We start from the raw sequence: 24821 nt of genomic DNA, 5'->3' as shown, positions 1-24821 counted from the left end.
CTTTTGATGACTCCTCCATGTACAGAAAGGCACTTTCCTTCCAATAAAGATTTAACATTATTCAGTCAAAGCTTATCCACTCACTGCAAATAGAAAGCCAGGATTTAATTAGTCAATTTGTTTTCTGACCCACCTAGTCGAGTGCAGGGTTTAATTGACATCATATTTGTACATTGGATAAAGGTTTTCAACTATATGTTCTGACACATAAACGTTTTGTGTCTCTTGAACCAGACATGTGACTTCACATTGCGTTGCACCATTGTCTTCTTTGAGGAACAGATGCATTTCTTCCTCAAATCTGTGATTCACTTTTTTTCTAATTCATGTAGTTTACTGATTTGATCATTTATTTGATCAGTGCCACGTGTGTGACGGGGTATTACCACAATTCTAAATAACATCTGTTTGGCATTGTTGTGATATTATGCAAAATGTTTTGCCAAGTAATTTTGGTCTTTTTATAAATGCCTCTCATATGTTTAAGAATTCTGTGTCTAAGATGTCAATAGTGCATCGAATGCATGGTTTGGCACAGGGGCATGTAAGAATAACCACATGTGTAGTGGTGCATGTAATTGTCTTCTTGAGCCACCATTTAATTCCTGTTAATTAGTGGATCACAGATTCATGCTTTATTGCTTTATTGTGGGCTCTTGCACATTCTTGGCACTTCAGGTATTTCTTAAATCAGAAGTTTCCCTTTTGAAACTGTCTCTGTGCATTTGGTCGTTTTATTGCGCATGATGAAATGTCTCAAAAGTGGCACCCCAGAGGAAAATTAACCGATTATTGCTAATCCCATATCAGGATCCAGTTTTAAGATCATCCAGTCTTTCATTTGTGCTGCTTGAAAATAATATTCCATTATAAATCGTAGTTGTAATTTTTAATTTGTTCGATTGACCTCTTGTTCTTTTTTGGTTATAATCAAAAATGATCTTCATTGGCCTTGATATGTTGTAGAATGCTGCTTTCATGACTTCTTTCCGGTAACCTCTGAGTTTCAAGTGCATTGCCACATTCTTGATTTCTGACTATAAATCCATGAGCTATTGCATTCAAGATGTTCTGTATGCTGACTGGTGGCATGCACCTGTGTGCTTTCTAAAGAGAGTTGTCAATTATTGAATATGATAGCTTTAATTAAGCATCCACAAATTATATTTCTTTATTTTTACATTGATAGGCAAATCTCAGATACAATTAGTTTTCATGATTTTTTAAACAAATATTAAAATAGCATTTCTTTACATCCAGTCCATATGAGGAATAAGTTGCCTAGAAACGTACATACAACAATGTGTTCTACCCATTGTTGGTTTTCTTCCATCCAAGCCACTTCTTGTTCTTACCATCCATAAGAAAGAGCAAACATGTTCCCATCCCTGTTGTTCTTAAAACCATTAGCTGTCATGGATACCCACAAAAATCTAACAACCATATATGAAGTTTCAAGGGTTTATTTAAAAGCTTCAACAGGTGTTTCAGAAACCTTCTTGATTGCCTATGTATTCCCTAAGCCTTCTGATGGGATCCCTCCACGCTAGCCCAGGCATCCCTCCTGATCCAGAGGTTATAGTTATCGATCACTAGCCCCCACTACCTTTTCTCAGGTTCCTTCTAAGGACGTCCTGAGGCCTCTATCCTTTTCTAACTATCTCCTTCTGGAGCTTTCTAAAGGTGCCTGCTTTTTCTTTCTGCCTCTCTCTGGGAACTGGTAGAGCTGAGGATTCAAGGATACATCACACCACTATTCCCGAACAGCTAGGGTATGAATATTATAGAGAATTCTATAGATAAAACAGAGTCTTTGAGTTAGGCACTTCCATCTTAACTACCAATGCACCTACAAGGATTACGAGTGAAACATTGGCATTTATGTTAAATTAAATCTGCCCTGCTTCCCCAGAAGAGTGATAAATCTCCAGGTCCAGACCGCTTACTGGTGGATCTTTTTAAATCTGAACCCCTGATCTGAGGCCCTCTTCTCTTATGACTATTTAACAATGTTTTGGCAGTTGGTACTACACCAGATTTGTGGAGGGAGGCTGAAATTATTCCTATCTACAAGAAAGGGCGACATAAGGACCCAGCCAATTTTCACTCAATGTCTTTCCTGGATGCTGCAGGGAAGATCTTTGCAGGTTTTTTTTAAGAGTAAAATTGATTGTGGATAATAACCTGATCGGTCCACTTCAAGCGTGCTTCCAGAAGGGGCTCAGCACAAATGATCAGATATTCAGGTTAAATCTGCTGGTCCATAAATATGTGAGCCTAAGAAAATCAAGTTTATATATGACCTTTGTAGACCTCACGAGAGCTCTTGGCAAAGTTCCACAACAAAACCTTTGGGTCAGATTAACTAACGCTGGCATTCCACAACCCTTACTCTATGCAATTAAATCCTTATATACTCAAAATAAGGCAGTTGTGAGATGGAGTTAAGAAGGCCCCACAACAGCTACTTTTCAATTGGAAAAAGGAGTCCGCCAGGGCTGCATTCTTGTTTCCACACTATTCTGTTTATATTTCAGTAGTGTCATTGATACTTTACTGATGGCCCACACTGATGCCCCGTCATTAGGCAGGGGAAAATGTCCCATATTATTGTTTTGCGATGACGCAGTAGTAATCTCGCTAACTCCGTCTTGCCTAAAAAAGCAGTTGGAAGTATTCGCTGTTTTCTGTATGAGGGCTTGATGGTTACTTTATCAAAAACCAAGTATTCAAGCCAGCAAGGAAAAGCATATTATTTGGAGGCTACAAATAGGTAGCAGCCCCACTGATCAAGTAATCGGAGGTGCAGTCAAACCGGCCATCAACCTCTAGATATCGCAAGCACAACAAGCCAGACTTTATGATGCAGAGGTCTGGGGCAATTGTAATGTCATAGCATTAGAGTTCAAGAGATTTCATTTCTAAAAAGCGTCCTAAATTTACCCAAGAGCACTTCAATAATTGCACTGCACGTAGAGATCGGATTGCGAAATTGTGCTTAAACCCATATAACATTGGGTCTAGTTATGGAGCACATCCTCATTGATCAAATGTAGGGAAGCTCTACAAGATGTGATGAGCCAAGAAGGAGGGAGATGTACCCATGTAAAAATAATTTGTATTCAATCTTTAAACTCAGACTTGGAATGTTACCACTACCGATACACACCTTTAAATGGGGCCTGACTACATCAGATACCTGGCCACATTGCTTGAATAAAAGAGAGACATACACTCTTTTTTGTTGTTCTGTCCCTTGTATAATAGCCTACAAATGTATAAGGTTAAACCCAGATTAATTGGAGATAACATACAAACTACTATAGTAGCTGTCATAGCAGGCAAAAGAACGGTTAATGCCACAATCGTATTAGCTGTGTCGAATTATGTTTTGTGCTTGGATTACTTGGAAAAATTGTGTCAAGCAAAATCAATTATGTGCGGACATTTCTTCTTCAATCACATAATAATTTAGTAATCCCATTAGTTACATTTGCTAGTTAGGTACAGTGAACTGTCAAAATTGGAGATGTTTTATCAATTTTACTGTGTTAGGCTTTACTTCATCTATTCAACACAAGCATGTATATAAGTGATCAACCCAAATGAATGTGATGTTCTGTCAACTTGAAACTCGCGGACGCGGAATATCCATATTTTCAGGGCTTTATGGCGGGACTCTGGGATTTTATTTGCTATGCATTGTAATGTATTATTTGTAATGCTATGCCAGGCTTGGAGCACTTTTACGCCACTCAATTTGAATCCTATTCGTGTTGTATCGTTAAATTATCCATATGGAATGTTTAAATAAAATGAACTGGGTTGTTTTGGAGTACTTGCATTTTACTGTAGGCTCCATAAATCTCAATAGGGTAATATTTGTTATGCATCGCCCCATGACAAATTTTAATTAATTTTACAATTTACCAGAAGTTGTATTAATTTTATCGATTATCATTGGCAAATCCGTTCTTGTTAAATTGTAAATATTTCTATTTGTACTATAGAGTATGATTGGGCTATAATGTAATGTATTCGTCCAAGAAATAGTTTAATCCCAATGGTGCTTTATCTGCTCTAAATTTATATTGCTGTTTAGCATTCTGCCTACAATTGAAAGAGATATGTTTTGTTATATGCTCTTATATGACAATCGCTGAAATAAAGAATGATGATGATGTATGTGATAGACTCTGGTTGTCTGCATGTGAAGCTGGGGAAGGCAGCTTTGAGGACTTACTGAGTTTGCTTATTGGGTGATTGGAGCTGAAAGGCCCTCTAGTCTGTAAATGTCATAGATTGAGCAGCCTCATCACCTGATGTGACTGATTTGAATCCCAGTGAGGGCTCATCCTTTCAGGGTTCAGGGTTCATAAAATAAACGCTACAGAGTTCGGTAGTTATAATTAATATTTGAACACAAGACAAACTTTCATTCTGTGGTGTGCCTTAGATGTATGTTTATATGAATGGTTAATATGTCTTGCGTGAAAATGTTAATTATGTGCACCAACTCATATGGATTATATACCATTAAACTGTTATAAGATGGCCGCCTGGTAGAACATGAAAAAAGCGGAAATTGGCAGATAGACACTCGCTACTGAATATCAGAGAGTTGCTATTGTTTAAATTGCAGTACATCATCTGTGTTGTTTGTAACCTACGTGATCAAGCGGTTTGCATACCGCGAAACGCGTCGTTTTTTTAGCCAGGATTTTTCCTTTTCCTGACGCATTTATATGAATAAAGAAATACTGTGTTGCCAGGAATCACAGTGGTGTTTTCTTTCCTCTTAATTGCTGCAGGGACATTTGCCCCCTATACAGCTGCTCACTGGAGTGCATTCCACAAGCTGCCTTTCTTTTGAAAAGCTTTGTTTTGAAAATATTTTCGCGCCGGAGGTTCAACGGCGCTGGAATTTGCACCCACTCACTTTACAGAAGCGTATCACAGCGTCCATTTGATCCAGCATTGGAGTTGGTTTTGCGCTCCGGACTGCCCGCAGCAACTAAGCACCATGAAGATTCAGAGAGGGTGCGCGGCACAGCTACCTGCCGCTTTGCGGATAGAGAGTTCAGCGCATCGGAGGACACGTGGAGCACATATTGGCGGCGGCAGGTCTGTAAACGTGCAACTCCTTTCTGTCTTTCTCTATATGGGCTTCGTGTGGTTTTGAGGCAGCCCGTTAAAGAAAATACAGCCCATTCACATTGTTGCAGGCTGTACTGCATGAGAGCGAACATTAGTTCATGTTTAAGGGGTAAACACCTTTCAGCCAACACAGCGCGAATCAATTATGACTTCACAACAGGAAAAGGAAAACTTGCAAAAAGCACAAGCTGCATCACTCTTTTGTGAGAAGCAACCTATTTCCAATAAAGATACACCTAAGGAACAATCATTAGAGGCACAGCCCAATAATGAAGTCAAACTCTTAAGACATCTGGAGAAGCTACAAAAATGAGAGATCAGTAAATGGTGGGAGGAATGCTCTCTTCAAAACTATATTGATGTGGGTCGCATCCCTAGAGGTCTACATATCCTCACCACACCCTCGTTCGAAGAACAAGACCCTGCCATGTTACAAGAATGGGGAGAGTCTAGCAACACTTGCGCTGTCAACTTTCTGAATATTTTGAGTAAATATGCCAGAATGGATGGACACAAAATACTGGATAAAATACAGGAAGTTGAGGAACAGTTGCAGAACTTAGAAGCAAGTGAAGAGTGTAAAAACATACGTATAAACATGGAAAAGGAATACAAAAGGTTTGAGGAAGACATCAAACTGCGCAAGCAGAGAAAATTAATTCATGACAAAAATGATTACGAACAAGGGAGAGTACTGACTTTTGCAAAACGCTTTGATACTTTAAGACAAAAAACTCCCTATTCAACCTGCTACTTCCACAAATGCGAGTTCCACAGAATAATCGTCCTCGGATGTCCACACAACAGAAAGTGAGAGTGAACAACCCTTCAGAAAATTACATTTTTTAGAAGTAATGAGGCTGCTGGGCATGGAATGCAGATTAAACGATGGCAAAAAAACAAGAGGCAGAGGACGAGGCAAAGCATCGGGCCAAGGAGGAAGAAAAAAGCAAGGAGGGGAAGGCGCTGCATCAACAGTAAATGTGGACAAACCGGTGCGCTTAACACGCTCTGGAACAAAGAAATTAATCCAACCACCTCTGGATTATCAGACATGTCCATTATTACCCTCTCTACACACATGCTTACCCCAGTAGAAGAACAGGTTTTACTACTGGGTTTGAACTTCTGTCCGACAACTGTTTAGAACTATGCTGAAACCCGCATTGATTTTGACAAATAAATGCGCAAAATCAGACAAAAAAAATTCTTTGCCATGTACCCGCCTAAATCCAAGCCCAAAGTCTGTCACCTAGGACATACTGATGTCTCGATCCAGGACATCCTCACCTTACATAATCTTGAAGACTTGGAACTTGAAAATGTAGACTGTGCCAATACTATGGATCGAGAATTTGAACCAATGAATTCTGACACCAGTTGGCCAGGGAAAACAGAACTAAAGGTTAAATCCCAATTTAACCTTATTTTTAATCCGGGAGGCCATGTAGAGGCTTTTCAAGACCTGGTTATTAATGATCTTAAAAATATTTGGAAAAAGTTAGGCTCCATTGAGAAAAAACCTAACCACGTTACAACAACGCCCAGTGAAACAACTAGGTGCAATGACGGATTATATCATCAAACCGTCAGACAAGGGGACTAACATAGTCATTATGAATCGACTTGACTACATCAAGGAGGCCCACAGACAATTAATGGACAAAAACTGCCATGCCAAACTACAGGACGATCCTTCACCGGCCATGAGTGTTCTATTATGTGAACTTTTACAAACTTGGAAGGAGAGAGACTTGTTAGATGAAGACATCTGTACATTTTTACAACCCAAATTCCCTATCATTCCAACAATTTATTTTTTGCCCAAAGTCCATAAGAGCTTGACTAAACCCCCAAGCAGACCAATAGTCACACTATGTGGGGCATTGTTGGAAAATGTCTCACGTTTTGTTGATGAGACATTGGTTACTTTCGTGACAACTCTGCCTTCATACTTAAGAGATACTAAAGATTTCTTGAGTAGGATAGAAGGTATACCATGGGAATCATATTACTTACTAACGACATTGGATGTGGTCTCCCTTCATACATCAATTAGACACTCTGATGGCCTTAAAGCATGTGAGCACTTTTTGTATACCAGGTCCATGAACTACCTCCAACATGGTCTCATGATACTAGAGATGATTAAACTCTGCCTAACAACTGTTTTCTTTTCAACAAAGAGTTCTTCATTCAGCTCCATGGCACTGCTATGTGCACTACGTTCGCTCCCTCATATGCGAATTTGACAATGGGCTGGTGGGAGAAGTTTGTTGTCTGGCATCCCAGAAATAACAAGCATACAGATAAAATAGCACTGGGGCTATGCTACATTGACGATTTGTTTGTAATTTGGGATGGCACAGAACAGGAATGGCTTGATTTCGTTAACGTACTAAATATTAATTAGCTAAATTTACAATTTACTGAGTCACTGTAGAACAAGGCGAACTTACTACCAGTTTAAATAGGAAGCCTACTAGCTCAAATATTTCACTACATGCGAAGAGCAGCTATCCCACAGCCCTAAAGTGGAGCATCCCCTACAGGGAATTTATTCGAGTTCGTAGAAAATGTTCGAATATTAATACCTTTGACAGCGAATGTGCCTTGATGGCTCAGAGGTTTCAAAATCAAGGTTATCCCATAAAAGTACTTGAGAGCTTTTCTGAAAGCAAGAAATATGTATTGTTCTTTATTATTGGTTTCCAATACTGTACAAGCCAAGATTGTTAACAATGCAGATACACGGCTCATCTTGACCTACGGTAATGGTGCCCAGAATATTCGCCAGGCAATACAGAAACATTGGCACGTTCTGAAGTTGGATGACCATCTTGGCAATATATTTGCGGCTAAAGTGAATATTACATTCTGTAGGTCATCTTCATTTAAAAATACCCTTGTACCCAGTTTCATGAGTCCTCTCTGTGATCAATTGGGTGCCAGTTGGCCCATGCATGCACTCAAGGCTCTGAGAAAAATAAATTAAAAAGGCATATTCTCTAACTTAATACAATGGGGGCACTAGTGGCCACACATATATATTGGATTGAGGAGCTTTACATTTGTGTTTGAGTTGCATGCTTGGACGGAGAGCACTATGCACTTTATTCTTGCTACTATGCAAATCATTGCTACTATAATGTATTTTGCACATGTTTACATATTCTTATTTTTGCGAATTTGCACAGTCTAAAAAATAGGTAATATTACCATGGGCCTCATTACGACCCTGGCGGTAAGTGAAAAACGATGCCGGTAAATGATTACCGGCATCGTTTTCCGCTAGGTCCGATCATAACGCTCCCGCTAACTGCACCAAGGTCGCCCGCACGCGACCTGCCACGCCGTAAATACCGGCATGGCGCAAAGCTAAGCGGATCACGACCCAAGCGGACATGCACCTAACGCCATCACAAAGCCTGTTAAGTAACTTACCGCCATGGTGCTAATTACGCCATCGTGAACCAACCATAAATGGCCATGTAAAGTGAACCCAGCTGCCACAGGTGCACAGAATCGGCACAGGTGGAGGCAATACAGACTCAGGAAGTACAAAAAGAGCACACCCCACCCCTTCCCACACCCAGTCACACTCCACAATGATACCAATAGGACTAGCAATGTTGGGGCTGGAGGACCTGATAGCAATGCAAGTGCTACAACAACAACAACAGGCAGCACAGAGGAGACGCAGGAGGAGAAGGAGGGCAAGGCAGGGCCAGCAAGCCCCACCAGCACAGCCAGTGCCACCACGCAGGCAGCCCCCAATCCCACGCATCAGAGCCAGTCCATTCAACCTCACTGCTGAGCAGATCCACACTCTGTACCGTTTGGACCGGGACACCATCACCACCATCGTAGACATGACACACAACGACATCGTCAGCATGATAGAAACACCAACCGCCATCCCACCCCTACTGAAGGTAGTGTCTCTCCACTTCCTGGCCACAGGCACCTACCAGCACACAGTGGGGCACTTGCATGGCATTTCACAACCTTTATTTTCACGTACACTGATCCAAGTGCTCGATGCCCTCCTCAAGCACACAGACGACCACATCTCATTACCACGGACTGCCCAGGAGATTGCAAACACCAAAGTGGGTTTTCATGCACTAGCCGGCATACCTGGTTGCATTGGTGCCATCGACTGCACCCATGTGGAATTGGTGGTTCCACATGCCATGGAGGTACCGTACCGCAACCGTAAACTATTTCACTCAATCAACGTGCAAATGGTCTGTGACTCCAACAGGATCATCACACATTGTTGTGCCCGATTCCCCGGAGCAACCCATGATTCAATGGTCCTGAGGAAATCCACAATACCACGCTACATGGAGTGACATGCAGGCCCAAGATCCTGGCTACTCGGTGAGTCTAATGTCATGACCATGGAAATGTGAAGTGGGTAGGTGAACGATGTACCAATGCATACTCCACCTGGCTGAAAGGGGGGGGATGATGCATACTCCACCTGGCTGAAAGGGGGGGGATGATGCATACTCCACCTGGCTGAAAGGGGGGGGGGTGATGCATACTCCACCTGGCTGAAAGGGGGGGGGGGTGATGCACACTCCACCTGGCTATGAGTAGCAGAGACAATGGAGCCAGATCATACCCTAAAGCAAACAAACTTCACCCAACACCAGTAAACCCAATGCCTGATGTATGCAGCCCTACCATGTGAATGAGGTTGTGTCCCAACCATGACACAACCATCTGCAAGTGCATTGTACCAATTCAGACCACATTGACTACAACGAAATGCACCTACATGCACGTCACCAAACACCATCAACCGAAAGGTCTGTCCCCCATAACTGCGCACGAAGGAGGCACATGACGGACAGAAACATCAACACACCATCACACAGACAGCAGGGCCCCCAAAATGTCCCTATAAACATCAGTATTGCTCACTGGGGTCATGATGAAGCCGACAGCAATGTTGCAATGATGTGAGCATTGACATCACAGGACACGTGCCAGGCCACCAAAACAAACGGCATGAACGAACACAGTGGATGGGCACTCACAAGGCACTTGACCCCCCTGCATACATTGGTTGATGGCATGCAAAACAGGCCATGAGAGCCATGAGCATATACCGGTCGCATAGTGTGAATCAATTAGTGCATTTAGAAGTGGTCCAAAGTAACAGTTGGATGCAAGCCATGGTGGCACATCATGTTTCGAATTAGACGTCATGACTGACACATACATTCTCGCCCACATACAGGTGATGCAGGCTATCCCCTGAAGAGGTGGCTCCTTACACCAGTCCGGAACCCACAGAACCAGCACGAGGAGGACTTCAACCGTGCACATACACGTACCCGTGTGGTCATTGAGCAGGTCATTCGGCCTATTGAAGGCACGGTTTCGCTGCCTCAGCAGGTCTGGTGGGGCACTCCTGTACCGCCATGAGAAGGTGGCAAAGATCGTCATGGCATGTGTCATGCTACACAATATGTGCGTCAGACGAAATGTGCCCCTGCCCCCTGACGCAGAACTGCAACCACCTGACGATGAGGAGGGTGCAGATGGGGCCGCACCTCATGGAGGAGGTGATGCACAGGCGGGGCGTGAAATGCGTCAAGATATCATCAACCAATGCTTCTAGCACACACGGCTGGTATGTATGACATGGAGACGGCACTTGGGGCACTGTGTGTGTCGGGGACCTGCACACTGTGGACTGTACACCAATAAAGCACACATACGCAATGAACAATGTCCACACATTTGATTTGTGCAAAAGGAAAATGTGTATTTTAAATGTGAATTGTTGTGACACACCCATTCCCCTCTCCCCCCTCCTCCCTGAACACCCCAACACACCCACTCCCCCCTCCCCCCTGAACACCCCAACACACCCACTCCCCCCACCCTCCTCCCCCCTGGACTCCCCAAAACACACCCTGTGACTAAGTGGCTAATGTTGCATGATAACGGTGGGCAGCCGCTATTGCAAGCCCCCTCTCCCGGCCCCCGGGGCACCCCTGCCGGTGCTGCGCAGGTTCCTCCCCGATTGGCGGATGGGGCTGCTTTGGGTGGTACTGGCAGCGGAGGAGGTCCCTGCCTGCTCATGTGCACACATGTCCCGAATGGAGTTGGCTAGCTCTGAGAGCACGCACCGCACGGCGGCAAGTTCCGCACACATGTCCTTTGAGGAGGACTGCATTTCAGCCCTCAGGGTCTCTGTGCCCCGCTCCATTTTAGCCCTCAGGGTCTCTGTGCCCCGCTCCATTTTAGCCCTCAGGGTCTCAGTGCTCCGCTCCATTTCAGCCCTCAGGGTCTCAGTGCTCCGCTCCATTTCAGCCCTCAGGGTCTCTGTACATTGTTCCATAGCTGCCCTTGCCCCCCCCACATTCTACAGCATGCTCATTCATAAGCGAGGAGAGTTGTTGCTGGCGCGTGATTATCTCCTCCAGGGAATGTTGGCTCTGCTGGCCCATGCCTATTGCAGATGGTGTTACGAAGGGGCTGCTCCCCTCCTGCTGATTTTTGACAGGGCATGGGGTGGATGGCCAGTCCTCATCTTCTGAATGCCCCTGTGTGGGATCCTCATGGGGGCTGCTCTGGGACAGACAGGGGGAATGATGGTGGTCAGTGGGGGGTCCGACATCGGGCTCCTCTGTGTCACTTTCAGAGCATGCTGCAATGGCAGCAGTTTCGCCTATGGTACTGCTTCCTGCAGAACCTGTGTCTTCTGTGGCAAACATTGTGGGGATGTGTGGTGCTGCTGCTGCCATGCTGCCTGCTGGGGTGCCTGTCAGTGGCCCGTCCTGTGTACTGGCAACGGATTTTGGCTGCTGCGGTGTCTTGGTCACTACAGCTGAGGTGGAGGGTGTTGACACAGTGGTCTTGGCCCTCTTGGCTGGTGTTGTGGCAGGGGTGTCCTCATCCTCAGGGTTGGAATTTGAGCATGTGATGGAGCAAAAGAGGGAGAGTGTTATTGATGGGTCTGCGGACATTGGAATCGCGATGACTGACATCATTTTGGTTACTAGATGCAGCACATTTGAGGCAGGGCATGCAGGTTGTCTCCTTTTTGTGTGGCTTTAGCATGGAGGTATGTGGGTGCCTGCAGTTAGGGTGTGCATAGTACATGTGTACAGGGTGGAGGTCGGATGTGGCTGTGGGCAGTCTCCTGCTGATGTGTTGCATTGACACTGTAGGGCAACATTGTGCTACACATGAATGGACTTCAGTGACTATTGCATGGCTTGATTTGAGGCACCTACCTGCATCGCCTGATGTCGGTGCTCCTCTCTCCATCCCTCCTCCCCCTTCTATGCTCTCCATGCCGGTTGTGGAGGCACAGATTTCCTCCCATGGCTGGAGTTTAATTGGGGAATCCGATCCTCCCCCGGTTGCCAGGCCCAGGTTGCGGTTTGCGGAGAGGATGCTCCTGACGCGGAGCCTCAGGTCGTCCCACCGCTTTCGACACTGCTGTGCGTTGCGGGGTATGGTTCCCACCGCACTGACCCGCTGTGCCACCAGGGCCCATATGGCCTTCTTGGCAATTGCCGGCCTGGTCATTTGTGTGGAGAAGACCACCGCCGCATTCTCCTGGAGGGTCTCCGCCAGCATAGTGAGTTCCTCCCGAGTGAAGCGGTCCTGCCGCTGCTGATCGCAGGCTTTTTTGACAACTTTTGGCATTTTGTAGTGGGAAAATGGGTGGGTAATGGGTTTTGACAGGTCTCAGGGTCGGATGTGGACTGGTTGGGGAGGATGGCAATGGATTGTGTTTTTAAAGATGGCCGCCGTGCTCTTTCCCGTTCCTGTGCGATGACGCTACTTCCGGTTCCGCTTATTTACCGTGACCGCTAATTACGGTGACCGCTAATTACGGTCACCGCTGTGATGGATGGCGCTAGTGCACCTTGCGCGGCGTACAATGCCGGTAGGGGCCGTTTTGGGGTCTTTTACGGCATGGCGTAGTTTACATTACCGGCATGGCGTAATGCTCGTGCGTGATGGGTCGGAATATGCCGGACTTTACGGCATCGGACAGGGCGTAAATGTTAATTCCGCCATGCCGGTAATGTTGAATACTTACCGCCTGGGTCGTAATGAGGGCCCATGCCATTGTTTGATACTTGCCCTTACTAAGATGCTTCTTGAGCAAACAATGCCATCTCTTGTTGTATATCATGTAGAGACATACATCCAATTACAAGACATAATACACGCAGGACAGCATCATGTTGCTCCAGCTGGGTACAAGCATTAAAGCTCATTAACATAGCGCCAAGGCTGCTTTTTCGTTTCTATCTAGCAGTCAATTGCAGTACACGAGCCTTTGCATTTTATGCAATGACATACATATATTTAGCATGAAAAAGGCGAGTGTTTCTTCTGCAAGATGTTTTATTTATAATGGCGACAGCATCACCTCTATTATATTGGTTTTGCCACAGTGGTTCAAAATATCTCCGTACTGTCTTTCATGTCTTGCGTGAAAATGTCAATTATGTGCACCAACTCATGTGGATTATATACCATTAAAGTGTTATAAGATGGCCGCCTGGTAGAACATGAAAAAAGCGGCAATTAGCAGGTAGACACTCTCTACTGAGTATCAGAGAGTTGCTATGGTTTAAATTGCAGTCCATCATCTGTGTTTGTAACCTACGTGATCAAGCGGTTTGCATACCGCGAAACGTGCCGTTTTTTAGCCAGGATGTTTCCTTTTCCTGGCGCATTTATGAGTAAAGAAATACTGTGTTGCCAGGAATCACAGTAGTGTATTCTTTCCTCTTAATTTCTGCAGGGACATTCGCCCCCTACAGCTGCTCACTGGAGTGCATTCCATAAGCTGCCTTTCTTTTGAAAAGCTTTGTTTTGAAAAAAATAAAATATATATATATATATATATATATATATATATATATATATATATATAAATGGAATGACGTCATTCCTGTGAATTACAGATTACAACCAATTGGAAGCCATCAGTCTAATGTTGTCAACTCTGTTCTAGTGGCATTTACAAACGACTCAGACTTTTGTGTTGTGCTTCATTAGCGACCATTCACCAAAACCCTTGATAGCATTATTGGTTAATAATACTTGATTCCCTGATCTGTATGCTATATGACAGCAGACATTTTTGTAGTCAACTAAGTAAATGTTAAATATTTTCTGGGATGTAGGGGGTTGGTGTGACAAAAGCAAAGAAACATTTGTTGTGACCCACAATCCAAGAAATACATCTCTATATTTTATATATAATGTATTGTCCATCTTTTTTATGTTTTTTGATTTGTTATTTATGTTTGTATTCCATTTCTTTTAAGTCGCTAAACTGGAATTGTTCCCTGCCTTGCTTTATTCTTTATTTACATTTTTTTGTTAATCTGGGTTTTGGTACTGCCTTTCTGGCCTGGTGCCCAACCGTTCAATTGTCTTGTGTTTTGCTGTGTTTCACTTAAGTCCTACTGAAGTTGCCAAAGGCATTGTGATTGAGGTGATTATAGAGTTATTTATTGCTGTCTACTTGGTTGTTTGTGGTACTCTTTGGGAGTCTTTTCTTCAGGGCCAGCCGAAGGCTTGGGTGACCTGGGCGGTCGCCCAGGGCACCAAAGTTATATATTGTACATAGGGCGCCATAGCCTCTGCCACGCAGCATGGAGGAGCCTTTAAAAAGCTCCTTTGTACTGACACCGTAGAGGCTGTGGCACCCCATGTAAAATTAAAGGCTGCACCATGCTGGGCATCAGCAGCACCCAATTTAAGTGAAAAGCTCCCTTCTCGTGGGAGGAGCTTTTCACTTAAGTTGGGCACCGCAGCGGGCCAGCATTGCGGAGCAGCCTTTCAAAGGGCGCTGCTGCCATGCCTGCTCATGGGAATGTTTCAAACGCTCTCCTGAGCTGGCGTGCTGTAGGTGCCCTATTTAAATGAAATGTGCCTCGCTCTCATGCTGGCTCTGGGTGTTCCAGCACGGGCGCAAGGTGCTTTTCACTTTAGTGGGGCGCAGCTGCCACGCCAACACAGGGCAGCCTTGCAAAGGCTTCCCCGAGCTGGTGTGGCAGTGACACTATTCAAATGAAAAGCTCACTGCTCCAGCATGGGAGTGGGGGGGGGGTTCATTTGAAAAGGGCACCACTGTCACACCAGCACTGGGCAGTTTAAAAGGCTTTGCTGAGCTGACATGGTGGATGCTCCCTATTAAAGGGGAAAAGTCCTCATTCCTGTGCTGGAGTGGTGAGCATTTCATTTAAATAGGGCGCTTCTGCCCAAAACCAAATACTCTGCCCCCCCCCCCCCCTCCTCCTTGGAGGCGGAAAAGGGTGAAGCCTTGGCCCTTATCGTCAAGGCTGGCATTAAGGATGCCCACCATTTTTAATTTGAAACATCTCTGTGATACAGCAAGAAATCCTTTGTGAGTAATGGAAATTGGACTCTGCTCTTTTCATTGGTCACAATACTCACCCTAACAAAATATTTCTGTACATCACAGTACTTATACAGCAATTTGGACATCTTTTGAACAGTTTGTGATGCTGACTGTTTTTGCATTCAGTCCATGCCAAGTTTTATTAAGCTGGGCTTGGGAACAGAGCTGGGAGTTTCCTGGGTCGGCCATGGTCCTTGAGACAAAAAGCTTCCTGTGCTGGGCCCGCTGCCATGCCAGCATGAAGGAGCCTTGAAGAGCTCCCCTGAGCTGGCACGGTGGTGGATCCAGCCCTAATACTATTTTGGGCCTGGGGGTGACTGGTTGACAGTTTTGAAGTTCGTCATCATAGGTTTATTGATTTTGCCTGGGGCAGTTTTTGCCCTTTGCCACTATATGTTTGCTGCTGCTCCAACGTTAATGAATGTTTAAATGTAAATAGTCTGCTCTGCCAGGCGAGAAATCTGACAGGATCTTGGTAGCGCTCCTTCTTATCAGAGCATATGGCTTATCAATTAGACATCAAGGCAGAGTGTTGCCTCCTGCCTGCAACCTCCTCAAAGTGGGAGGTTTAATCCCTCCCAAGTCAGAGACTCTCGCCACCCCATTTAAGTGAAATGCTCCTATGCTGACACTGGCCACCCTTTGCAGAAGGGTGCTGCCAGAGCCAAGTCCAGCCCTTCTGGGGCTGCAACATCGTAGCAAGAGATTCCGATATTTCAGCATATCCTTTTTGTTCCAATACCTTTTGGTAACCTCTTTTCTTTTGGCTTCTAGTCTCCAGAACACATGACTGTGACAGACCGTTATAGGCTGGAGCAAGCTACAACGAATATGCTCCAGGAAAGGTGTTCAAAAGCTGCAGAAAACCTCTGCTTACATTTAAGATCAGGTACAGTACATTCTCCCTCATCTATATGTATACAAGTGAAAATGTGTTTTATTGTGGCGGGATTTGTGGCAAAGCATTGTTCCTTATACAATTCCACACCGTTTCACCAATCTACACCAAATTCAGCATCGTTGCCTGTTAGGACACTCCTGACATACTGCCTACGTGACATTTGGACACCCAACCACTTTCCCAGGATTCCATCGAAAGTCAACATTTATTTGTGGCGAAGCATTGCTCCTTATACAATTCCACACGGTTTCACCAATCTGCACCACATTTTGCATAGCGACCTGTTAAGATTCTCCAGGCATTACTGGCTACATGACATTTGGACACCCCACCCTGTTCCCCAGATTTGAGCACAAGTCAAAATGTGTTTGTGGCTTGGCAGAGCGTTGTTCCTTATACAATTTTTTAAAAATGTTATTTATTCACATTTGTTAAGCGCACAGCAACCCGTGGGCATTGTGGCGCTGGTTACAGTGGATATTCATATCTTAGTTACAGTAGTCACGTAAATACATACAGCATGAGATGGCATTGTTGCTTGTAGCGCATAGGTGCAGATATCATAGTAGTGCGCAAGTATATACAGTGAGCTAGCAGCTATTTGAAGAGTGTAGTTTTTAGATTTTTTCGGAAGGCCTGAAGAGAGGTTTCCGCTCTGAGGGCTGTGGGTAACGTGTTCCAGAGTTTATGTGCCAGATAGGGGAATCCTAGACCTCCTGCCTTGGCCCTGGTGATTCGTGGCACTGTGAGTTGGTTGGTGTACTCGAGTCTAGTGGGTCTAGTGGATTGTGTTCTGGCTAGAGAGTCACACTGTTTCACCAATCTGCACCAAATGTTTCTTAGTTACATATAAGGACCCTCCAGACATTACTAGCTACATGACATTTGGACACCCTACCCCTTTCTCAGGATTTCAGCACCTTCACACATGAGACAGTTGCCTGAAATCAGCGAAACATCAGTGTGGTTGTCGAAGGACCAGTCGCGACACAAATAACAAAACTCGAGGTCCAGGTCTTAGAATACACGGTTTCCAAGATATCTGCACCGCAACAAGCTGCACCATACCAGGCTGAGGCGACAGGTGGGCAGAGAGCACCGAAGGTCCCAGCATGTAGCAACACACCAACTCTTGCCTCCCCCAGCGTCTGCTCCAGGGTATGTCAGCCAGTCAAACACTCCCATTCTCAGTGCAGTTTACTTCAGGGTGCAAACCACATCAAGCGATAAGCGAATCGGAACAGCCACCTACAGGAGCAGTGTTATTATGTCTGTCTACTGAACCTGTTCGGAGAACGGGTGCTTCTGCTAGTATACTGTATTTTCATGTGGACCTTTTGAATACCATCTTCTCTCGCAGATATGGATGTCCTGTGATATAGTTTAGTAAATCGCATAGTTCAGTGGGTTAAGGTTACAAGCGCTGTGCTGCACTACTAGCAGAAGCACCCGTGGCAGTGCCTTTGAAAAGGCTTGGCTAAAATGGCCATATGGGGTTGCAGTTATTTATTTATTTTAAAATGTTTATAGCGCTCCTAACCCAGAGGCATCTAGGCGCTGTTCTTGTACATAAAAGCATAGGAGTTACAAGTAAAGAGAAGCATAGCAGATACAGGTTCCTTAGGAATTCCTGATCATGGGATGTACAGGCATTTCAAGATTAGGCAGACAAGGTAGAGTGTCGAAAAATCTTCACCCTAAGTTACAAAGTTAATGGTGATGGAAAGCAAGTGCAGATTGATAGGAGGTGTGTTAGCGAGAATTCTCTTATAAGGCTAATTTCCCAAACCTAGTGAGTCCCCCAGCAGCTTTGCTGGATTTTTGGGTTTGTTTTTTTCTCCTGCTAAGAGTGAGACTCTTTTCCTCCCACTCTTAGGCATGATTTGAGGTATGTCTTTGACTTTGTATGTGCTTATGGGCTATGGTTTTTTTTCTCCATAGGGTATCATCTGTTTTGCGTATGTGTTACACAGCACCCTTAGTGCAGTAACACAGGGGTGTCATAGTGACCCCCAAACATAGACTCCATACCCTGGGACTGACTACTGTCTCCCAGGGCATGTAAAGTCACCATTGACTTTACTAGTCCTAAATTGTGAACAGAACCAGCACAAACCATTATATTGTGGAAGTACTTGAAGGGGTCAATTATATTGCCCCTGGGTCTCTTTTCAAGGGGGCACTGTCCAGTCCCACCTTGTCGGGTTTCTGGCTGGTGGCAGTGGTTACCACGCGAAATATTCCACCGGAATATTCTCTATGGGATTTTCCCATTGATTTTAAACGCACCACTTTTTGGTGCAATGTTAAAGATACTGCTGGTTTATTTATTTAATATTAAACCAACGGTTGGGTCTTTTTGCCAGACCTCTTTTCTAAAATGGTGTTCGTGTCCGTCTCTGTAACTCTGACCAAGGTCGAGCCCTTTGTTCCACTTTTTGGCAGGCTTCTCCACAGAAGCCCTCCAAATGGTGCCACTCTGTCTGGGTTCCACGGGATGGGTGGGGAGGAGAATTGGCACCCTGGACTGTGTTGCCTTAGCAACTCAAGTCGCACTCTGTTCTGATTGGGCCAGTGGTAAGCCGCCCGGCTCACCACTTAGCATGTTTGAGTGACAGCTAGGCTGTTGAATGGGGGTTTTTCTGCATAAAAGCAGGGCCTTTGGGACTGGAACTTGAGAAGTCGCCACAGGACCTAAGAATCCGAAGAGGGAAGAAGCTGAGCCATCTGCAACGACGACACAACCGGTGAAGCCCTGCTGAAACAACCTCACCACTTTCCCGACGACAAGAGAAGATCTTCTGCTGGACGAGTCTTCTTCCTCTGAGCTGGTGGGACCAACCAGTTCACCCCCATCACCTTCCAAAGACATCTCTTGGTCGAATCGCCCGTGCCAAGCACCCCGGCGGCCGGATAGCCAAGCTTCACCACTTTGACCGCGAATAAAAGGAACACACCTTTCCCCGACGAAACTCGGCGGCTGGTTTCATCCCTGTGTAGTGCAACGACTCCACATTTCCTCCTCGACGAGATCTTCTCTTCCCCTGGTCGAAACAATGAACTGCAACCACTGCCAGGAACAACTGCCACCGCTGGAGCTTCCTCTCTCTTTAAGGTACTGTGTCCTGCCTGGCCTCCCTTTCTTCGGTTTGCCCAAGGTGACCCTTAAATCCTTGGCTTTCCAACTGGGTTGGCCCCAGCTTCTAACTTTCCCTTCTTGAATCGCCCCAACCTCTTTTTGAACATTCTGCAAAGACTTTTAGTGCATTTTAAACCGTGTGATCCTGGGCACATTTCGCTTTGCTCCATTTAAAGTGGGCCTCGCCTATGAACTTTGGCTCTACAGTATATACTGCCTTTATTCCCTTGTTGAGAACTCCTAAAAGTGTTGCGACCTGTTTTATTTCTATGCTCTGCCTTTTTCTCTCCCTTTAACTGAACTATTAGAGTGCCATCAGGTTACGCGCTCACATCTTTTTAACAAATCGTAGTGTTTTAAATCTGACTTGTCTAATGGTTATCAAGGGAGGTGTGTATACTTTACCTGACTGTGTTTTAACTTGCTTTTGATTTAGAGTGCTAGTATATTGCCTAAAGTGTGTTTTAAATAAATAGTTATATACTTTTTATACAAAGCTCTGGTCAGTGTTTGTTTGCTCTACTGTGTTTTTAGCCCTATTGTGTATACTCTATATACTGCCCTACTCTTCTTGAGAGAAGTCTGACTGCTCAGCCACAGCTACCACGTAAATCTGGGTGGTGTAGACTGCTACCAATTGGGTTTACTGATTACTCCTGTAGTCTTAATCTTTTTGCAGTGTTCCCTAAGGGAACTGCACAGGATTCTGCCTAACAAGGTGCAGGTTTCTGATGGTGTGTTATTTTTGTAGTTCTTGAATGAAGAGCCAGGTTTTCAAATGTTTATGGAAAGTCCACAAAGGGGCTTCTGACCTTAATGTGGCTGGTATTGAGTTCAGTGTTTGGCAGCTACCACTGGGAAGCTGCTGCCTCCGGCTTTCTGAAGCTTGAATCGGGGTGGTGGGGGGGTGGAGAGTAAGTGTGTGTATGCTGAGCGTGTGGGCCTTTTCGATGGGTTAGTGGTGAATCTGTCTGCCAGGTTTTTTGGGGCTGACTTGTGTAGGCATTTGCAGGTCGTAGTTAGTGTTTTGGAGAGTATTCACTCTTGGACGGGTAGCCAATGGGTGTATCTTCTAATCATGGATATGTGAATCTTTTTAGGAATGTTAAGCACTGCTCTCAAGGCGTTTTGGATCACCTGCAATTTTTTGATTTTGTAATTCTTGGTGCCATCATAGAGATCCTTGCAGTAGTCTAGTCTGGCCAGAATGAGGGCTTTAACTAGCGTGAAACAGCTGTTGGAAGACAAGAAGAGCCTGCAGGCAGTAATGAGCTTCAGTGTGTAGGCTGCAGCCGACGCTATAGCGTTGACTTGTCTAGTTAGAGTGAAGGTTGAGTTAAGGTAGAAACCAGGGTTTTTACTTCCTTTTGACACCTTGATAGTGTTACCATCTATATTGAAGGACTTGAAGTCACAAAGTTTGTTGAGATGGTGTTGTGAACTGATGGGCAGCAGTTCTGTTTTTTCGTCGTTTAAGCATAATCCATGTTGGGCCATTCAAGCCTGTGTGGGCTGATAGATTTTGTTGAGTGCTTCGGAGTCAATGTCGTAGGAGCCTGATATGGGTATGAGGATTTGCATGTCATCTGCATAGACACAAAAATCGTCGAATAGTGGTTTGGTAAATATATTGTAGAGTGGGTGAGACTCGAGAACCTTGCGATACCCCACATGTTTCTGGGGCTAGAACAGCTGAAGAGCTGGTTGAGAAGACTCTCAATGTCCTATCCGAAAGGAAGGACTGTAACCAATGAATAGCTTTTGGTGCGAAGTAGGCCGCTGACGCCAGATTATTACAAAGTATATTATGATTAACTAGGTCGAACGCTGCAGAGAGATCAAGCAACAGGAGGAGGGCTAATTTCCCTTTCTTTCATCTCATCCATTTGTATTTTTAGGTCAAGTAAAGCCGTTTCAGTCCCATGTCTTGGGCGGAAGCCAGATTGGCATAGGCCGAGGAGATTGTTCGCTTGGAGGTGGTTCTGAAACTGTAGGTATGCTGCCCTATCCAAGATTTTGAGGAGCAAAGGCACTGTGGTTATAGGTTGGTAGTTTGTAGGTATATTAGGGTCTAGCGTCTTTTTGTTTTAGTAGAAGTAGGACCCACGCATCTTTAAGATTGGTTGGGACAGTGCTACTCTCAAAGGAAGTGTTTATTAGTCTTGTGATAAACAGTGTCAGTTCAGACGCACAGTCTTTGATTAGTAAAGCTGAGCAGATGTCACCCTGGCATCTTGAAGGTTTGAGACTAGATCTCATTTTTGATACTTCTTCGTTTGAGATGGGTGTGAATTTGAAGAGTGCGCTAGTACATCGACTTGATGCTACCTATTTAAGCAGGATCCCTTTCTGACCCAACACCTGGGTTACCCAAATGCATTGGTTTCTTTAGAGAATGTGATGCCATTTTTAATGAAATTATGTGTTTATTTTGATTTCAGCTCAAGGCCCTTTTGTATGAAGGCAAGTCTGGAAGCTACATTTCGCTATGTTGTGCACACCACACAGGCCACCCTCTCCATCTCTTTATGGATGCTTTTTATAGAATTCTGAATTGTGTTCTTTCTTTACTTGCTTATCTCTTTCAATTTTATTCATTATACCTTTTTTCCTTTTCTTTTTTCACTTTTTCTTACTGTTTCTTTATTTGTCCTTTTCTTTCAGTCTTGCTTTTTTGTTTGCTTACTTTCTTGTTTCTTTGCTTTGTCTTTCTTTTCTTTGTGCTTCTTTTCTTTCTTTGTTTACTGTGCTTTTTCTTGTTTAACTCGCTTTATTTGTTTGTTTAATTTGTTTTCTTGCTTGCATTTATTTTCCATTCCATCTTACGTGACAAAGGTCATCATGGACAATTTGCCATTCTGGTTTGCTGATAATCTATAGTGTTCTTTACTTGAAAAGGATTGGCTTTTGGCCCAGCTCCAGTTATTAGCTCAAACCCACTCTTTATTTTTTATTCACATTTCTATTAAATTATTTGCAATAAAACAATACAAACAAACAGGCCAGGAGAACAAAGCATATGACCAGAAATCACACCAACTCCAAAAACCTCCCCCATATTCCCTCATATAAATTCAGTTTCCTCTACTTAACATAAAATCCCCCTCTCCAAAATAGACATTTTGCGTAGGTCCTCAATCCAAGCTGCCTTATAGGGAAAAACAATACTTTTCCAATCCCTCAGTATGACTTCCTTAGCAGAAAGGGCAGCTCTAAAACAACACCACATTTGTGGAGAACTCACATTTTCCAAAAGAACATCCTCCCCCAAAATCGCAGTTTGAAAGTCAAAATCAAGGTCTGTCAGTAAGACCCGGTTCTAAGTCGCAGTGATCTCCTGCCAGAATGACCTCACCTTGGAGCACTCCTAGATCATGTGCTCAAAGCAGTCCACACTGTGGCCACAACCCCAACAAACATCAGAGTCAACCAGCACTCGGGAGGATAGCTCAACGGCAACGTGCTTGCCTTGGAAGCAAGATGACACAGAGCAACATGGGTTCGATCCCCGGGTCCGCGCTTAGAAACCTCTGGGTATTAAGCGCGTTATAAATAACCTATCATATCATATCATATCCCTCTTGCACTCATCCTGACAGGGGTCCAGTAAACACTGTTCAGAATTTTAACTTGATGCACCCTCTCCCCAAGATTCAGGGAAGTTAAGGCCACATTGCCACACATTCTCTCCCACCTCCCAGCTGTCACCTCCGTGCCCAGTGATTCAGACCAAGCATTGAGAAGCTGCTCATTCGAACGCCTAAAGGCCATCAGGAACCTATACATGTTCGATGCACAATGACCTTTAATTTTCAGGCTCATCAACTGTGTTCTAAGAACAGCATCCTCCACCACCTCCAACCCGCCAAGTGCCATTCTCATTTACGGTATTCACCATAAGTACTGCCCCGGAGATCCATCAATGCAGATAATGTCTGAAAAGGGACTCATGTCTTGTTCACAATCGGGTCCCCAATCCACTGTACCCCACACAAAAAACAGTGAGGCCAAAAAAGGGTTCCTGTCAATCCGCACACTCGTGGATAGCCAGATAGAGGATCTAGCCTGAACGGAATTTTGACCCCCTGTCAAGTCCCCCAATTTACGCAATATTCTCAGCAGAAACACAGTCGCTGCTGAAGCTGTATACCCCCTTATATTTGTAGACGTCAAGAGTGTTTCAGGGGCCAGTGGTGTGTTCAGCTCAGACTCTGCCCTCACCCACTCGTTAGGTGACTCATCAAGAAATGGAAGCAAGTGGACTGCAGAAAACACCAGGTGGTACATCGTCGAATCTGGAGCTCCCAGGCCACCTCTCTCATACGGGAGCTGCAACTTCGAAAGCTTCAGATGAGGCTGCTAGTTTGAATGGATTGTGTTCTCCCACATATTCCTCATCTTTGACACTTGTTGTCCAGCTTCAGCTGCTTCAGAATTATTTTTTGGCAAAGGGCCCTGTGCGTTGATGGCATTGAGTCGATGTCCCTCGAATGCCTCCGTCGAGAGTGATGTCATCAAAGGCATATATAGAACGCGCAGCACCCGTTGGTCTCAGTTCAGTTTTTCTGCGACCTGGGTAGCTTCGTGCGAAATTCAGCATGCTTCATTTTGTGACGTCTTTGTTACAATCACCTTGATTAAAATGTCTTCATCTTCGACAACGTCGACGCCGAAGTCAGGTTTCAAGAAGTGCCGGGATTACGGGTCAAAAATGTCACTCACTGACCCTCACCGTATCCGTTTGTGGTGCCTTGGTGAGTACAACGACACCTCCGGCTGTTCCAAATGCCAGTCCATGACGGGAAAAGCCTTGAGGGAACAGAAGGGGAAACTTATGGTAGGAAAAATCCCTAAAAAATAACCTACCCGATCCACTAAACCTTTGACCGACGAGCCTAGAGACGACTCTCCTTGGAGGAAGAAGGCCAAGCGATCCAGGTCGAGGAGTGGCTCACATCACTTTCTTAGTCTTCGAAGAGAAGGCACCGTAGGTCGACTTTGTCGTCAGACGTTTCCCCCGAAAGGGTTGCTTGCCCTACTAAAAAGTCCAATCCGGCCGAGTGGGAAGCCTTCAGGGCTGAAATGTTAAAGATTTTTGAAAAACAAAAAAGCCATGCTCCTACCGAGCCTTCAAAAGGAAGCCGGAAAGGAAATGTCTCGTCCAAAATCCTGTGCGCCCTCGCGCCCGGGAAAAAGGCCTG

General features: G+C 44.8%; 1 protein-coding gene across 1 annotated transcript in view; it reads left to right on the top strand.

Annotated features, from left to right (window-relative positions):
* LOC138488252 (uncharacterized) overlaps positions 1 to 24821 on the top strand; it is a 2582589-nt gene that overhangs the window by 433790 nt on the left and 2123978 nt on the right. Inside the window, exon 4 of the mRNA XM_069615092.1 lies at positions 16355 to 16469. Within this exon, the coding sequence (XP_069471193.1) occupies positions 16355 to 16469 (115 nt within the window). The remainder of the gene's footprint in view (positions 1 to 16354; positions 16470 to 24821) is intronic.

This window comes from Ambystoma mexicanum, chromosome 9 (genome assembly GCF_040938575.1).
Source record: "Ambystoma mexicanum isolate Mex_15411 chromosome 9, UKY_AmexF1_1, whole genome shotgun sequence".
Taxonomy (NCBI): Eukaryota; Metazoa; Chordata; class Amphibia; order Caudata; family Ambystomatidae; genus Ambystoma; species Ambystoma mexicanum.
The sequence above is the reverse complement of the archived record's forward strand: the minus strand, read 5'-3'. Positions and strand labels throughout refer to the sequence as shown.